The sequence below is a fragment of the Juglans microcarpa x Juglans regia genome, chromosome 5S (assembly GCF_004785595.1).
Source record: "Juglans microcarpa x Juglans regia isolate MS1-56 chromosome 5S, Jm3101_v1.0, whole genome shotgun sequence".
NCBI lineage: Eukaryota > Viridiplantae > Streptophyta > Magnoliopsida > Fagales > Juglandaceae > Juglans > Juglans microcarpa x Juglans regia.
In genome coordinates this window covers 8,533,545-8,548,051 of record NC_054603.1, presented here as the reverse complement: position 1 = coordinate 8,548,051, position 14,507 = coordinate 8,533,545, and the positions used below count along the sequence as shown (strand labels likewise).

The 14,507-nt window shown below is 36.3% G+C and overlaps 3 protein-coding genes across 4 annotated transcripts; all 3 read right to left on the bottom strand.

Annotated features, from left to right (window-relative positions):
* Window positions 1-572: 572 nt before the first annotated feature.
* On the bottom strand, window positions 573-2,613 carry LOC121267471. Of its 2 annotated transcripts, XM_041171343.1 has the most exons (4): window positions 2,536-2,613; window positions 2,324-2,428; window positions 2,129-2,243; window positions 573-889 (listed from the first exon to the last, which is right to left on the bottom strand). In XM_041171343.1, the coding sequence occupies exons 2-3, from the start codon at window positions 2,389-2,391 to the stop codon at window positions 2,132-2,134; spliced, it is 180 nt and encodes a 59-aa protein (XP_041027277.1). In that variant the 5' UTR covers window positions 2,392-2,428; window positions 2,536-2,613; the 3' UTR covers window positions 573-889; window positions 2,129-2,131. The 2 variants fall into 2 exon arrangements, with proteins under 2 accessions (XP_041027277.1, XP_041027278.1); XM_041171344.1 differs by lacking the exon at window positions 2,536-2,613 and having other exon boundaries at window positions 573-993; window positions 2,324-2,522.
* Window positions 2,614-4,134: 1,521 nt separating this feature from the next.
* LOC121267470 (ras-related protein RABB1c) lies at window positions 4,135-6,879 on the bottom strand. The gene is made up of 6 exons (XM_041171342.1): window positions 6,571-6,879; window positions 6,267-6,406; window positions 5,758-5,840; window positions 4,923-5,127; window positions 4,735-4,803; window positions 4,135-4,510 (listed from the first exon to the last, which is right to left on the bottom strand). Exons 1-6 carry the CDS (start codon window positions 6,614-6,616, stop codon window positions 4,418-4,420), a joined length of 636 nt encoding a protein of 211 aa, XP_041027276.1. The 5' UTR covers window positions 6,617-6,879; the 3' UTR covers window positions 4,135-4,417.
* Window positions 6,880-9,987: 3,108 nt separating this feature from the next.
* On the bottom strand, window positions 9,988-13,760 carry LOC121267061 (subtilisin-like protease SBT5.4). The gene is given in 12 exon segments (XM_041170938.1): window positions 9,988-10,538; window positions 10,653-10,866; window positions 11,160-11,274; window positions 11,354-11,528; window positions 11,531-11,598; window positions 11,746-11,840; window positions 11,951-12,488; window positions 12,663-12,765; window positions 12,909-13,073; window positions 13,172-13,269; window positions 13,365-13,474; window positions 13,677-13,760. Coding segments are annotated over 12 exon segments (2,316 nt in total).
* Between the last annotated feature and the right edge of the window lie 747 nt (window positions 13,761-14,507).

Below are 14,507 nucleotides of genomic sequence, written 5' to 3'. Positions count from 1 at the left end.
AGTTACATATAGACTTTAACTTCAGTCTCCTATACTTAGCTCTGAGAAGGTTAAGAGATCTGCAATACGCTGATGTTGGGAAAATTTGGGGCCAAAAATTTTTCAGGGCATTGAGTTGTCTCGTGGCTACAACATGGTAGTCATTTGACAAACAACTAATTTGGTTGTGACTTTTCTCATTATTATTTTCTTCTCAATACTAAGGTCTAAGCTGTTTAGATTGTGCATATATACACCTCTGGAATCAAAAGCTCATGCTTTATCATGCTGTCTAAATTTTCCATTTAGTTCTTTGAGGTGAGATCCAACTTTTTTTATCTCTAGAAATTTTAATTCAAATGGAGGCATTTCCTCATATACATGTAATAGTTCAAGTAAATAGAGGACATTTTTTTTCGTATAGGTGCAAATAGTGCACAAAGGCTGACGCTCAAGAGACCAATTTAGCCAAGTGGTTCACATGGATAGAAATGCAATCTTGTTAACCCATTTTACCAAACAAAATTAAGCATGCATCATAAATTAGACGTTGGCCATAAATTAAAAAATAATACACCATGAACTCAGAATGCTTTTCACTAACAAACATTGGGCTATAACTTCTATCAATACCAATTCTGTAATCTGTGAAAATGTATACGTCTTTAGAAGACATGAATCCACAAACTGAGGTTAACATGCCAAGGTTTTAGAATTGCCATCTATAGTGCAAAATACTACTTGAGGATTACATATGGCAAAGGTAAAAAATACTGCCAAAGAAGGCTGGAGATTGCTTACAACAAATGCCTTAATACCTTAGGGATTTGTGGATCAGCACAAGGCTCAAGCTTTAGGGATGAAATTACTCTTCTCTGCCTTCTTGATGCTGTGGACCTTGACCAAGCTTCTGAATATGCCAAGATTCAAACTTTATTTTTTTTTCTTTGATAAGTAGAGATTCAAAACTCTACAGGTTTTTTATAACTAAATTTTCATGATCTTCATCCACATCTTGGGAAACAAGTGCACAACAAAAAATAAATAAAAATGAAGCATTGCATTATTATCTTGATCCTCTCAACAGGTCAGTCAATATTAGTAGCAACAATGTGATAAAATTGATTTGGTTTATACAATTATTTTTACACCAAAAGGTTTCTAGTGTGTTTAGGACATAAGTAAACATCCAGACATTCAAAAAAAGAGGACGATGAATTTTGTTACCATAAGATCCATTGAAAGTATGTTAATTCATAAGCTAACATAGATAAAACTTCAAAACCTTACATAAATCCTTTAATTTTGGTCCAACAAGTCTATGTTGCCACCAGCACTACCACCATTAAAAAACATCAACTAAAGAACAACAAAATAGAAAACTCTTTCTCAGATGTTCTGCTTCAAAGAGGACAAAATTCTTCATTTTTCGCCTAGGATCTGTTTGTTATCTTAAAGGAAGTTAAGACCCATGATAGGGAAAGACCAACGATTAACCTCGAAGGGAACATCATAAAAACTGAGATCTTTCATGAGAATATAAATGGATAAAACAAAAGTGCAAACGCTTGAATTTATGAAAAGAATGTAGGATGAGTTTGTGAGAGGCTCACTTTGTTTCTAGATTACCACAAATGGGTCAAATTCCAAAGATACAATCCGGGAAACCAGGAGGAAAACCTAATCTGTAATTAAGACAGACTACTTTTTTGAAAAGAACGAAGATTGATTACAATTACTTTAGAATCTAACAGGTAATTTACCCTTTAAAAATATATACCAGGTAATTCAGAATCACAACATAATGATACCATTACATTCATTCTATGTGTTATGATGTTATCGTCAGCCAAGACTCAATCTTGCAGAGTGAGATCCTATATACAGAACTCTAGCATTATTGCAAATCAAATAATACCCACTTCAAGCTCATCCCAAACCTTTTTTTTTTTTATCGGCAAACAAAATTTGAGAGAGATTCAAGCTCATCCCAAACATCCATCACAATATATTGTGATACTCCTTAAGCACAATCAGAGGAAAGCAAAAGAACCATTTTTTGAGATACCAATTAGCTTAAGTTTTCTATCAAATTGAAAAAACAAGAATACCCACAATGCAATTTGAACCAAACGAGAGAGGGGAATACCATTTAGGAATGGGGAGGCGAAGAAGCAGCAGAATCAGTGTTTCCGCGGCGGAGATTCTCAATCAATTCGTCGAGCTCCTTGCGGGCAGACTCCCGGCCAAACATGAACCCGTACCTGAGAGAGTTTGCATAGAGCTTAACTTCCCGAGAAAGTGACGGAAAGATGAGAAGGAATATGGGGAAGTTTTGATTTACCAGAAGGAAACGGCAGAGAAGGCTCCGGCTGTGGTGACTGTCTGAATCAGAGTGAAGCTCTTCCCCATTTTTTGCCTTCTATTACTCGATTCCAATTATATTTCTATGGAAGGAAAGAAGATAAAGTTGGGGCTTTACAGAGAAATGGCTTAACGTAAACGCCTACCCACTGAGACGGATAGCTGAAACTGGGTTTCCGCAAGGGTTTAAACATAACAATGTCAACTTCAATCCCATATTTGCATTACCAACAAAACATCTACTTATCGAAGATGAGAGATAATCAGGATTTAGTACTGATGGAAATACGTATGCATCAGCCTGCAGACTGATGCATAGAAATGGTACTGATTCATGCTCCCCTCCTACCATATGGGTGGTGTGCAAAACACTGGCGTTAATGTAAACATTATCGGTTAATGGACCGAGAATTGTTTACTATTTCCTGTAACTCGCATTAACCATTCCTAACTCATTGATTTTAAATGAGAGATAAAAATTAAATAAAATATTATTAAAATATTTTTTTAATATTATTATTATTTAAAATTTTAAAAAATTTAATTATTTTTTATTTTTTATATAATAATTTAAAAAAATTATAATTATGAGATGAGATGTTTTTCGAATCCAAAGGCCATCTTCTTCTTCTACTTTTACTCTGATGCATCTATAAGATACTTCTAACTTGAAAATAAATTAATTTCTTTTACCAAATACAGTCGCAATCTCACAGAGAGAGACAGAAAGAGACTCGGTGCTTGGCAATGTGAAGTAGAGACATAAACCTTTTAACAGTTAAGTTTATATAATTATTTACGAGATTTTTGATTGATTGTTTTGTCTGTTTATTACCCAAAACAATAATGGCGTAGAGATTGGAAGAGAAAGAAATGCATAGTCGCTGGCATCACCACCACCACCACCACCATCCCGTCTATCACTTCCCATTTTCTTTATCCATCTTCTAATCCTCTCACAACTCCCGGCGACGAACATGCACCTCCGGCCGGCTCGCGCACCGATCCTTCCCTTTGGATTGTGTTCAAAACAAGACATGATCTTTATCAATCTCCCATCTATCTCTTCCCATTCATTTCATCCCATGACTCGATCCACAACTAATTAATTGATACCATTAGGTCTATTTGAGTTAAAAAAATAACTTATCTTATCTTTTCTTATTATTATAATTTTTAAAATTTTTTATATAAATTATAATAAATAATTCATATTTTTTAAATTTAAAATAATAATAATATTAAAAAATAATATTTTATTTTATTTTATTTTTAACTTTTATTAAAAATTATCTCATCTACCTCAATCCAATCGGAGCCTTAAATCATCTCCTACTTTTTCATTGTTCTAATTGCCTTTTCTGGTTAGAAGAAAAAAGCAAGATGCATTGGCTGCTATTGATTGATCGTATGATAATCGACCTACACAGAACAGATGAATAAAGCAGGTCGTCAGCCACAACCCAGATGGCTTTTTATAGAACCCATGATGTGTAAAGCGGTAAAAAGCCCCCAGCATCAGCATACCATATATGTGATAAAAATATTATTATACCGCCTAATTTGCTTCCTCATTTTAACAGTTTATATATTTAAATTTTTTTACTTAATAATTAAAAAAGTAACTTTTAATATATTGATATATTTTTTTATTTTTTAAAAATATTGAAATATATTAAAAAATTATAAAAAATAAAAGAAGATTAAAAAATAAAAATTTTGTATTAGCGAGCACGCCAAGCGGTCAAAGCTGGACAATACGCTAGCACGGCTCATATGTAGATCATCATAAAAGAAGAAAGTACATTCCTTGCATTTTCACAATTTCATAATCCTTTTCAACACACCTACTAATGAATGAAACAACCGTTAAATTTACATTCGAATAGAAAAGACATCAGGATGAATCATTATACAAATATCTCGTATTTTGGACATAAAACAAGCGGAAAAGGGGGTGGGGGTGGGGGTCTAATATTCAGACCCATAAGAAAAAGAAAAAACGGAAGAACAAGAAAGCACAAGAAAAATAGATATATTGCTTTCGGTTTAGCATATGAGATCTCAAACTACTTCAACCGCAACAGCCTCCGCCTTGAGAAGAAGAGCCATCTCTGCCTCCTGATGGTCCTGGGATTCCACCGTATCCAACCTTTATTCCATAAGACTGCAAATAACACCAGACTAGTGGATTAGCACCATCTTACAACTATCACCGGTCTTACATTACAACGCATATTTTCATGTATATGTCATTGCCAAGGATTTTTCTCACTTACTGGAAGCATAAACTTCCTTCCATGCCAATAAGCAAAATGTTACTCACAATACCATATTTCCGACATTAGGATGCAAAATAGAGTAACAGGCAATGACTAAAGGAGAGCTAACCTCATTTGATACATCAAAAACTCCATCCTGAATCTTCTTGTAAATGGTAGCAGCTGTTTTTATAAATGCCTGCACAAATCCATTTACTATCAGAAACTAAGATAACAAACCAAACCTCAATTATTTTATATCGTTCAACTTTTTGTCACAAGTACATTCTCAAACATATAAGCTCAATATGTTCTCACCTCCTCAACGTTCTGAGCAGTTTTAGCAGAGGCCTCCATGAAAATTAACCCATGCTCCTTTGCAAACTGCTCCCCTTCCTCTGTGCTTACAGCCCTTCTGTGAGCCAAATCACTCTTATTACCAATAAGCATTATAGTCATGTTTGCATTTGCATGTTGCCTTGCATCTTCCAGCCAGCTAGCCAAGTGGTTAAAAGTCTCCCTCCTGAGTAAACAATCAAAACCGTCATCCCAATGCCTTATCTCAACTACAAAGCACAAATGATCAAACATAACAATAGAAACCAAAGCTCTTTATCTACACTTCTACTTGTATCTTAGTCAGACACTAAAATCTGCTCGAGGACACTTTGCTAAACCAGGCAAGAACCTATAGAGCCTTGCCCCTTTATATTATGGAATTATCATCCTGCTTTCTTTGCCAATACTGATTTTATTTTGCAAAACACCAATTTGTACAGAGATTTTAAGGGCAAAGCAAATATTCTGATGAGATAACTTATATGTTTGAAAGTGAATTATCATAAAATCACCATCCAGTTAAATGTTGCTCATGATGCTAGTTTTTTTTTTATTGTTAGGGAAGCTCTCCAAGGCAGAGCCCTTCAGACCCACCCCTACAGAGTAAACCACGGTCCCGTGCACTGCACCCTCGGAAGTTTCTCTACACGGAACTAGTTAAATCGCATGATGCTAGAGTTTTAAAACAACATATTTTTAATTCCCTCATCAACGAGGGAAAAGCTCACTTTATAGCACAAAAGTTGAAAAGTTAACTTTTTTGTATAAAAAACTATAACTCGAATGAAAGCTCAAATTGAAATGGAAGCAATACCTGGTAATATCATATACAAGCAATGCACCAGCAGCCCCTCTATAGTAGGACCTCGTAATAGATCTGAAGGATTCTTGACCAGCCTGGAATATTTCCAATAAACTTTAGCAGTTAAAACTTCAATAACATAAGGTGCAAAACAGAACACTTCAACAAATTTATAGAAATTGAAGCAATACAACAGGAAAAAAAAAAAATTCCATAAATAAAAGTTATATACATGTTTAAGAAAGAAGCAACCAATTTCATTATAATAATCAAAACCAAGTTTGGATGATGGACCCGGATACCATTTAACTAGTTATTTTATCTGGAAGTTTGCCTAAAAGTCCAACTAGGCGTTATCTTTTCAACAGCATCCAATAATTCACACTAGGGTGTGAATTAGAATAAGTTTCCAAAAAAAAAAAAAAAAAAACGTGTGCAATTTAAAATCTACAGCAACTATCTATAGAATTTAAGTCTGTGATATTGCAAAGCGGGGATGAAAAGAGAGAAGAAGTACAAACCGTGTCCCAGATTTGAAGCTTAATGGGTTTATTGTCAATGGTAATCATCCTGGCCCCAAACTCGACACCAATGGTTAGATCATGCACTGGCTGGAACCGCTTGTCCGTGAACTGTAGCAGAAGACATGATTTTCCAACTCCTGCCCAACAAACAAGCAAACAAACTCGAATCAAAAGAGAAATTACAACCAGATCGAAATCGAGTACACGGAATTTGATCCATTCTGAATGAAAGAATACATCGATTCGATTCACAAGATCTAAATCGAATTTCGAGATAGAATGATAAAGAAAAAAAAAATACCGGTATCACCGATGATGATGTACTTGAAGAGGTAAGCGTATGACATTTCGATTCCGTCGTCACTCGGGTGACCTACACACAGAGCTCACTCCAATCTTCAAAGTCCCTTCGGATAGAATCCCCGTAAAGGTTTTCGGTTTTGGGAATTCGAATTCCGATATATCTGCTCAGGTTCCAACGGAAAGCAGCCGAATAAGAAAATAGAAGCAGAGAGAGGGAGAGAAACCGAGAGAAGGAAGGAAGGAAAGAAAGAAAAGGAAGAGTTTTCCAGCGAGGCAAACGCGTCTTTACTGAGTTTAGCTGAGTCCATTGTCAAATCGTTCCACTCTATCTTATAAAGCTAATTAGAGGATAAGATGGATTATAGTGAATAATTAAAATTTATTCCCTCCACCTTTCAACATAAAATAACATTTCTAATTAAAAACATACTACAAATTTTATGCTAAAATATATTAAAGATTATAGCACCTAAAAACATATAGGGCAAAGCTCCGCTTATGTTTGACTAGGCCTGCAACCCGACCTCGTACAGCTGGGTTTAGGCCCGACTCGACCCGAACGATGTTGTTTATAGAGTCAAACCGACCCGAATCGACCCGAACAAAATGAAATCGGGTCGAACCGTACGACCCGACCAAAAAAAAAAAACACTCGAGAGATTTTCAGGGAGAGTGTGGCTGTGACGCGAGGGATTTTCAGTTTTGATGCGGTGGCTTGGGCAAGGTCGTTTCCTTTTTCTAAGGTCAATAGGAGTTTCGACTCTTGAGTCGGCGAGGTAAAACTCGAACTCGTCCGAGGTGTAGGCTGGGATGAGCGGCATAGCAGTGGCCCTGGCTCTTATCACAGCCATAAACAGTATAACAAACTGTAATTACAAGAGCAAATAAACAAATTACTCTCAAATAATCTTCTATATACAATAAATATACGGTAAAATAAAAACGAAGAAACTCATTCAGGTACCCAGGTGGGTTGATGAGAAGAGTTATCACAAGCCTCTTCAAAATGGGTCGCTTTAAAAAAAAATCAAAATGCAATATTTTCTTTGGTTTTAAATTGTGATGGTACTGCACGAAAGAAATTATTACCAACTCTTCGAAACCATATTCAACCCACTTCTATCTTCTTCCTACTCTCCAATCCCATGCTCCTCGCTCGCCTGCAAAACCCGTACTGTTATGACCCTCCATGGCAGTGAAGATAAAAATAGTAGTTGCCGAGGAATGAAGAAGAAGCAAGTTGGGCAGCGTCATTCACTAGATGGAGAAGAAGCAAGCTAGGCGGCGTCGTACCAGACCCTACTCTTACAGTCTTGCTTGTATCCTGCGACCCGAATAAGCTCTGCGCGTGGTCTCCTACGCAGACGCCTCGTCTAATGAAGGCAACCTCGCTTACGAATCGATCGGCCAGTTGGAGACGGGAGGCAGGGTTCTCATCTTGATTTGGGAGGCTAGGGTTTGTGAACTGAATATAAGTATTCTCTTATAGTCGGACGGGTTGACACCCAAAACACATACCCGCTACTTAGTCGGGTTGGAGATCCGAAAAGATGGCACCCGATAAAAGTCGGGTCGGGTTGAGTTATTTTGCTCGGGTTCAACGGGTTATCGGATTATATGCACAACCTTATGTTTGACAGCCCTAGTTGATCGTTGGTTAATTTTTTTTTTCTTTTATTTAATGATTAAAAAAGTGATTTTAAATGTATTAGTATTTTTTTTTATGTTTTTTAAAATATTTAAATATATTAAAAGAATGTGAAAAAAAAAGCCTAGGTGGCATAGCAGCCTTACCCAATGGATAAAATATTATACCATATTGAGTACATAATCATTATGGATATTGTTAAGTATCAATTTCATTTTAGAAAAATGCTAATTATATTTATGAAAAACTTATAAAGAAACATTATTTATCCACGTGTTCGATAATGATGTGCTAAAAATTATGATCAGTATTTGAATTTAAAAAAAAAACTGACAAAATGAGTCTTATACGTAAAATTATAAATAAAATTATAAATGCGTATAATACTACTCTTATTTTTATTGTTTTAATTGTGAAACCACTTAAATGTGTTGATTTAAGTTACAAATATATAATAATTGCTCATTCCAACTTTATTTTTATCATTGAGTTAATGTCTTTTTCTAATGAATAGACTTTAATTCAAAATTTAATGAATGAGTATGGTCTTAAATTTTCAAAAAAAATAATAATATCAAACTTGTTTTTTTCCTTGCATATTAACTTTTAACAAGGGGTCAAATCAAAATTTGAAAAGAAATCAAGATTCAATCCAAATTTGAAAAGCTTAAACACTGTTAATAGATAGAACATACCAAGGACGCCAAAGTTCCAGCTGCATGAGGGCTTCACAGCTGCACAGGGAATTAACAGCCAAGTTTCATATATAACTTTCGAAGTAATAACTTTATTTGTTTCTAAAGACATAGTTGCTAGAGATATAAAGGAATCTAATAAACTAATGTGGCATTGTACCACGTTAACCAATTTTTTTTCATTTTACTAGCTCATTTCCCTGCGTCTCGCATTCCCCCGCATCCTCAGCATCCCTAGGCATTCCCAAACCCAGCCCCCGAACTTCAGTTTCATTCTTTTTTTAGATCTGTAACTTCAGTTGACCCGATTTGGATACAAAATGTATCTCAATTTATCTTATTTAATTATTATAATTTTTTAAAATTTTCACACAAAAATTTTCAAATCTTAAAACAATAAAATTTGATAAAATTGCAACATGATGTGTCCACTTTGTCATAGACTAGCATCATACACCATCGATCGATCCTAAATACCAAATAATTTTAGAAAGGGAAGTTCTACCGTCTATTCGCACCCTTATCTCACTTTCATCCTACTATAATGAGATGGCATTGTCAATAATATCAATCTGTAGATTTTTTTGAAAAAAAATAAAAGATGATCCAAGAGTGCCATATTTTATATAGTGTGATGAGAGTAGGATGCGAGTGTTGGTTGAGCATTACTCTTCTAGAAATAATAAAGAAAATGGTAAAACGAAAGTAGTTTTAATTAATTTAAAAAAAAAAACTTAACAAATTGAAATTGGACACTAACATGATAATATTTTAAAGAGAAATACTTTAATCATAAAAAGATTATATAAAAATAAATCTACAAACTATATTAAATTGTAAAACTACTTTTAACGTTATAAAATAGATCTGTATATCAATACGTGAGTTTTTATAAGACTCTTAGCGACTGGCCATCTCTAACTCATAGTATTCATGTTCTGGCCAAAAAGCATGGCCAAAAAATTAAAAAATAAAAATAAAAAATATGGCAAGAGAATGTAATTAGTAAATAATATCTTACTCATGCTAATTCTAACTAAATTAGACTGATCCTCTCCATCCATCCTACTTTCTAACTGATCATCTTCTTAGCGGTAGAAACTACTATTGGACTCCTCACGTAGTGCCTGCCATCCGACCAAATTAGTTCTCCAAAAACATAGTCTCGAGCAAGACCAGATTCCTCGGCTTCCAGGGTCAACGTAAAGCTCTTCTCCTCTCCAACATTCTCAAACTTCAATATGTGGGGCTCCACATGGACTGAAACTCCAATTGGGTTTAGGACACGAGCTGCATAGATACCTGGCGAGCCAACATTCTTCAGTTTCCGAGTCACAGTCACCTTTCCAGAGAGCTTTGGGACAGCTATGGAGGGATAGTTGAAATCCAGAAGGCTGGCTGACTTGGGACATTCATAAGTAACATCGGAAAATAGTTCAACAGTGGTCTGGTTATAGCCGAGGCTGCAGAGGAAGTTCAAATAATCGTCGTTGGTTAAGTCATAGACCAAGCCGGGGTCCATGGCACGGTTTGGTCGGATGTGGCCGGCGCCTTGCTCGAATGGCGTTGCCTTCACATAGCTTGCATTGAGCATTGGCTTCACAGTGTTATCCCTTGTTCTTGCTGTCAGAAAAAAATGGTTGCAGAAACGGTTAAACAAACTATCCAAGCAAACCCAAGAACAAGAACAAGAAATCGAATTGATCTGAACACAGATATATCGATCGAGGTCCTTACCGGTTGTCATGATCGCAGATCTAATTGCAGCTGGGCTCCAGGAAGGATGGAGAGTCTTAAGAAGACCAGCAACTCCAGAAACATGGGGGCAAGACATGGATGTGCCAGACATAATGTTGAAAGGAACTCTACGATGATCAAAGGGTAGCTCTGTCGGGCTTGTTGCTTGAGTGAAGCCAGCTATGATATCCACTCCAGGAGCAGTGACATCAGGCTGAACATTTAGAGAAATTAGTTGGAAATGAAAATATATAACAGTTACAGATCGATACCACGAAATTGCAGTACTGGAAGAACAAGCTGTACTAATCTCATAGTGTAAATGAGGTGGTCATGGCCTAGCTAATTGGTTGCTTGGTGTCGAAGGAAAAACATTCAGCCATGACAATCAGTAACTTATATATATATATATATATATATATATATATGAAAATGCCTTAAATGCGAGCTCATCCCAAAAGAATCGACATATATAGAAAATAATTAATGTTCAATTCATTGCCAAACCTTGAGAATCTCTGGTGTAATAGTATTAGGCCCTTTAGACGAGAATGCTGCCATGAATGGTGCAGGCTTTATGTTAAGTGCTGCTGTTGGGGCCGTTATATATCCCACTGGGTCACTGTTGATTCATATAATTTATGAGGAAATTGACCAAAAAAAAAAAAAGCTGTTTACTGTTTAGAGAGAGAGAGAGATACTTAGTGGAAGTGATGTAGGCAAAGACAGCATGACCATCTTTATAGTTAATATGTGATGCCGGTAGCACGTGAGGATCGGCAATGATTTCATTACCATCGACCTTATCATTGCAAAGAATCATCCCAGCTGCACCAGCAAGAGCTGCTTGTTGTCCCTTATCAACCCTTGCATTTCCCCCCTCAGACAGACCAGAATTTTACCCTTTACCTTTTTAGGATCCAGTACTCCATCCTTGCACAGCATACTGCATGCACAGCACAAATAAACACAGTCAAAAATAAATTTCACTGGCAATAATTCATCACATAGTATATCAAACACAAGCTTCAGTTTGAGGCTTTTATTAACAGAATTCAAAGAGAAAATCGGCTGGAAAACGATTTGTTCTTACGCATCTACAGCAGATTTATTTTCAGCCCTAGCCTGTGCACCGGCTATAAGTAGGTAGAATCGATCTTCTGGCAAAGGTCTAGACAGGCTTGTACCCTATATTGAAGGAGTACAGAAAGTGGCAAACAAATGAAGTGGCAAAAATAGAAGAGTAATTAAAGCAAGTTTTTTTATCTCAAGGAAAGCATAGAATTAAAGATATTGACCTTGAGTCGGAGCCCATTTTGGAGTTCAACAAAAGCTTGAAACTGTCGATCCAAGGTGCTTGCTCCAACAGTTATCAACCAAGGTGCAACATTTGAGACAGTTCCAGGAGATGGCCCACTATTTCCAGCCGAGCAAACCACGACAATACCTTTCTTAACAGCATGGAATGCGCCGATTGAAAGGCCATCCTGGAAGTACGAAGAAGGAGGGCCACCGAGTGACAAAGAAAGGACGTCAACCCCATCATGAATGGCCCTATCGAAGGCTGCCATAATATCAGCATCAAAGCATCCACCGGTTGAGTCTCCTGGCCAGCAGACCTTGTAGGCAGCCACTCGGGCTCGAGGGGAACCACCTTTGGCAGTTCCATTGCCCACACCAAATATGCTTGCATCAGGGACGAAATTCCCTCCTGCTGTTGATAGCGTGTGAGAACCATGTCCTTCAACATCAACTACAGTTTCGAAAGTACTAGAGTTGACTGCCCCATTATAGGCGACGAAGCCTTTGATGTAGTATTGCGCCCCAATTAGCTTCCTGCGCGCATTTAATGAAACACCCAATAAGGAGGAAAAATTACAATTAATTCGCAATATATTGCTCATAGAGTGCATAATTTGAATATACAGATCTTAGCGAATGCTGTCTCTAAAGTGAAAATATGGTAAAAAAACACGGATTGAACCGTTAAAGATCAGAACATGATCAGACCTATTGCAATGGACTCCATGACTATTTCTACAATCTCCTTTCCACTTTGATGGGATGGGTCGATAACCTTCGTCGCTGAAGCTCTGTAATGTAGGCCAAACACCTAGAATACATATATAACAACTACTTCATCATCAGTGCCATAAATTCAAAGAAATGTCGTACTACATGAAACATTTGACTTGAAGAAGAAGAAGAAAATTAACAACACTTGACTAAGAAACTTCATGAGAGAGAATTCATTACCAGTGTCAAGATTTCCGATGATTGTGTCTTCACCAAATCTGGCCTTTTCCCACAAGGAGCTTGAGTGAACCACACCCCCTTGATCCATCGACATGAATTCCCATGAATGAGTTGTGTGTAATTTTCGTCCTTGGTTTAAGAAAATCGACACGACTTTTGGGTGCTCTGCAATTAATTAACATGATCATGATTAACATGAAATATTTTCTTAAACAAAATTAGAGACTGAGGAGAACATGATATGTTCTGTGATCTTTATATACTCATTATTTCAGCTGCCTCTTCCTCTTCGAGGTTAGCAGCAAAACCGTTGATATGCCTTCTGTACGAGTAGAAAATTGCATCCTTGGCCTTCTCATGACTGCATGGAAGCGAATCAAAACCTTTGGTTTAAGATATGAAAATACAAAAATATCATAAACGTAGATCAAGATACCATGCAAGTTGCATATATACCTTCCCAAGAATGATCCGAGGAATTCAATATGAGAATCAGTCACCCGATCTAGTTCAGCTTCAGAAACGTCTGGAGCGTGTGCATGGGATCCGAGGTACACTATATACGACTACATCACAACAAAACAAGAAGAAAATACGTACTTTATCTACGACCATGCAGAAAAAGCATAAAGAAAACTTCGAAGTGCAGAAAGAAAATCAGCTAGCTAGGTAGATATCAACGCATGCACGATCTCCATGCATGCCTTCAATGAAGGAAAAGTAGTACTGCGTACTACTCTGATCATGAGAGCTATTTTCAATGCTTACTTGTTTTGTTGCAAAAGCCGATTCTTGGAACGCAGAAAAAACGATGAACGTGAGGAAGAAAACTAAAAGCTTTGAAAACGCCATTTTGCTATGCCCAGTTAGCTAGCTAGCAATTACGTACGTACTTGATTAGCATCATATGATCACAGTGCAGGAATATTTATAGGCAAAAGGGAAAACCTAGTTCACATAAATTCCTTGAATCAGTTAGAAACTCTGTTCCTGATAGATTTCTAGAAACCTAGTTCGATTATAATTGAACAACAGGAGTGCGTGAGAGAGTAGAGTCCTTGGCTGGAAAAAGAGTCGAAGTGCTCAAGCGCGATATTCGATGATCAAGTTCGATAATGACTGTACAACGTCGGGGGCGGGAGATCAGGTCTATACAACATGCATACCTATCTATATACGTAAAGTCCTGCTCTCGAAAAAAGTCGACCTAACGTAGAATTGTACTCTGAATTTAATGTTACTAATTAATTAATGTACGTAAAGATATCGAAGGAATATTGCTGATGTGTTATAATAAATTACATGTTTAGCATGTGGTGTGAGATGATAAATGTATAGTATTAATTCTCATCATTTTAATTAAGAGTAATACTAGATATAAACGGTTCTAATCATATATAGTATTCCCTTTGAATAAAATTGGAATTTATCATTGAAAAAATAATTTATTTACATGAATTTTAAATTTGTCTACTTTTTTTCAAAAAGAATAAGCTAGCTTGAGAGAGAATATTTAAACGACTGTACAAATTAATCTGATCTTAATGTTCCTTTGATTAAGTGATCATGCTAGCTAATTCATAACATAGAAATAATTAA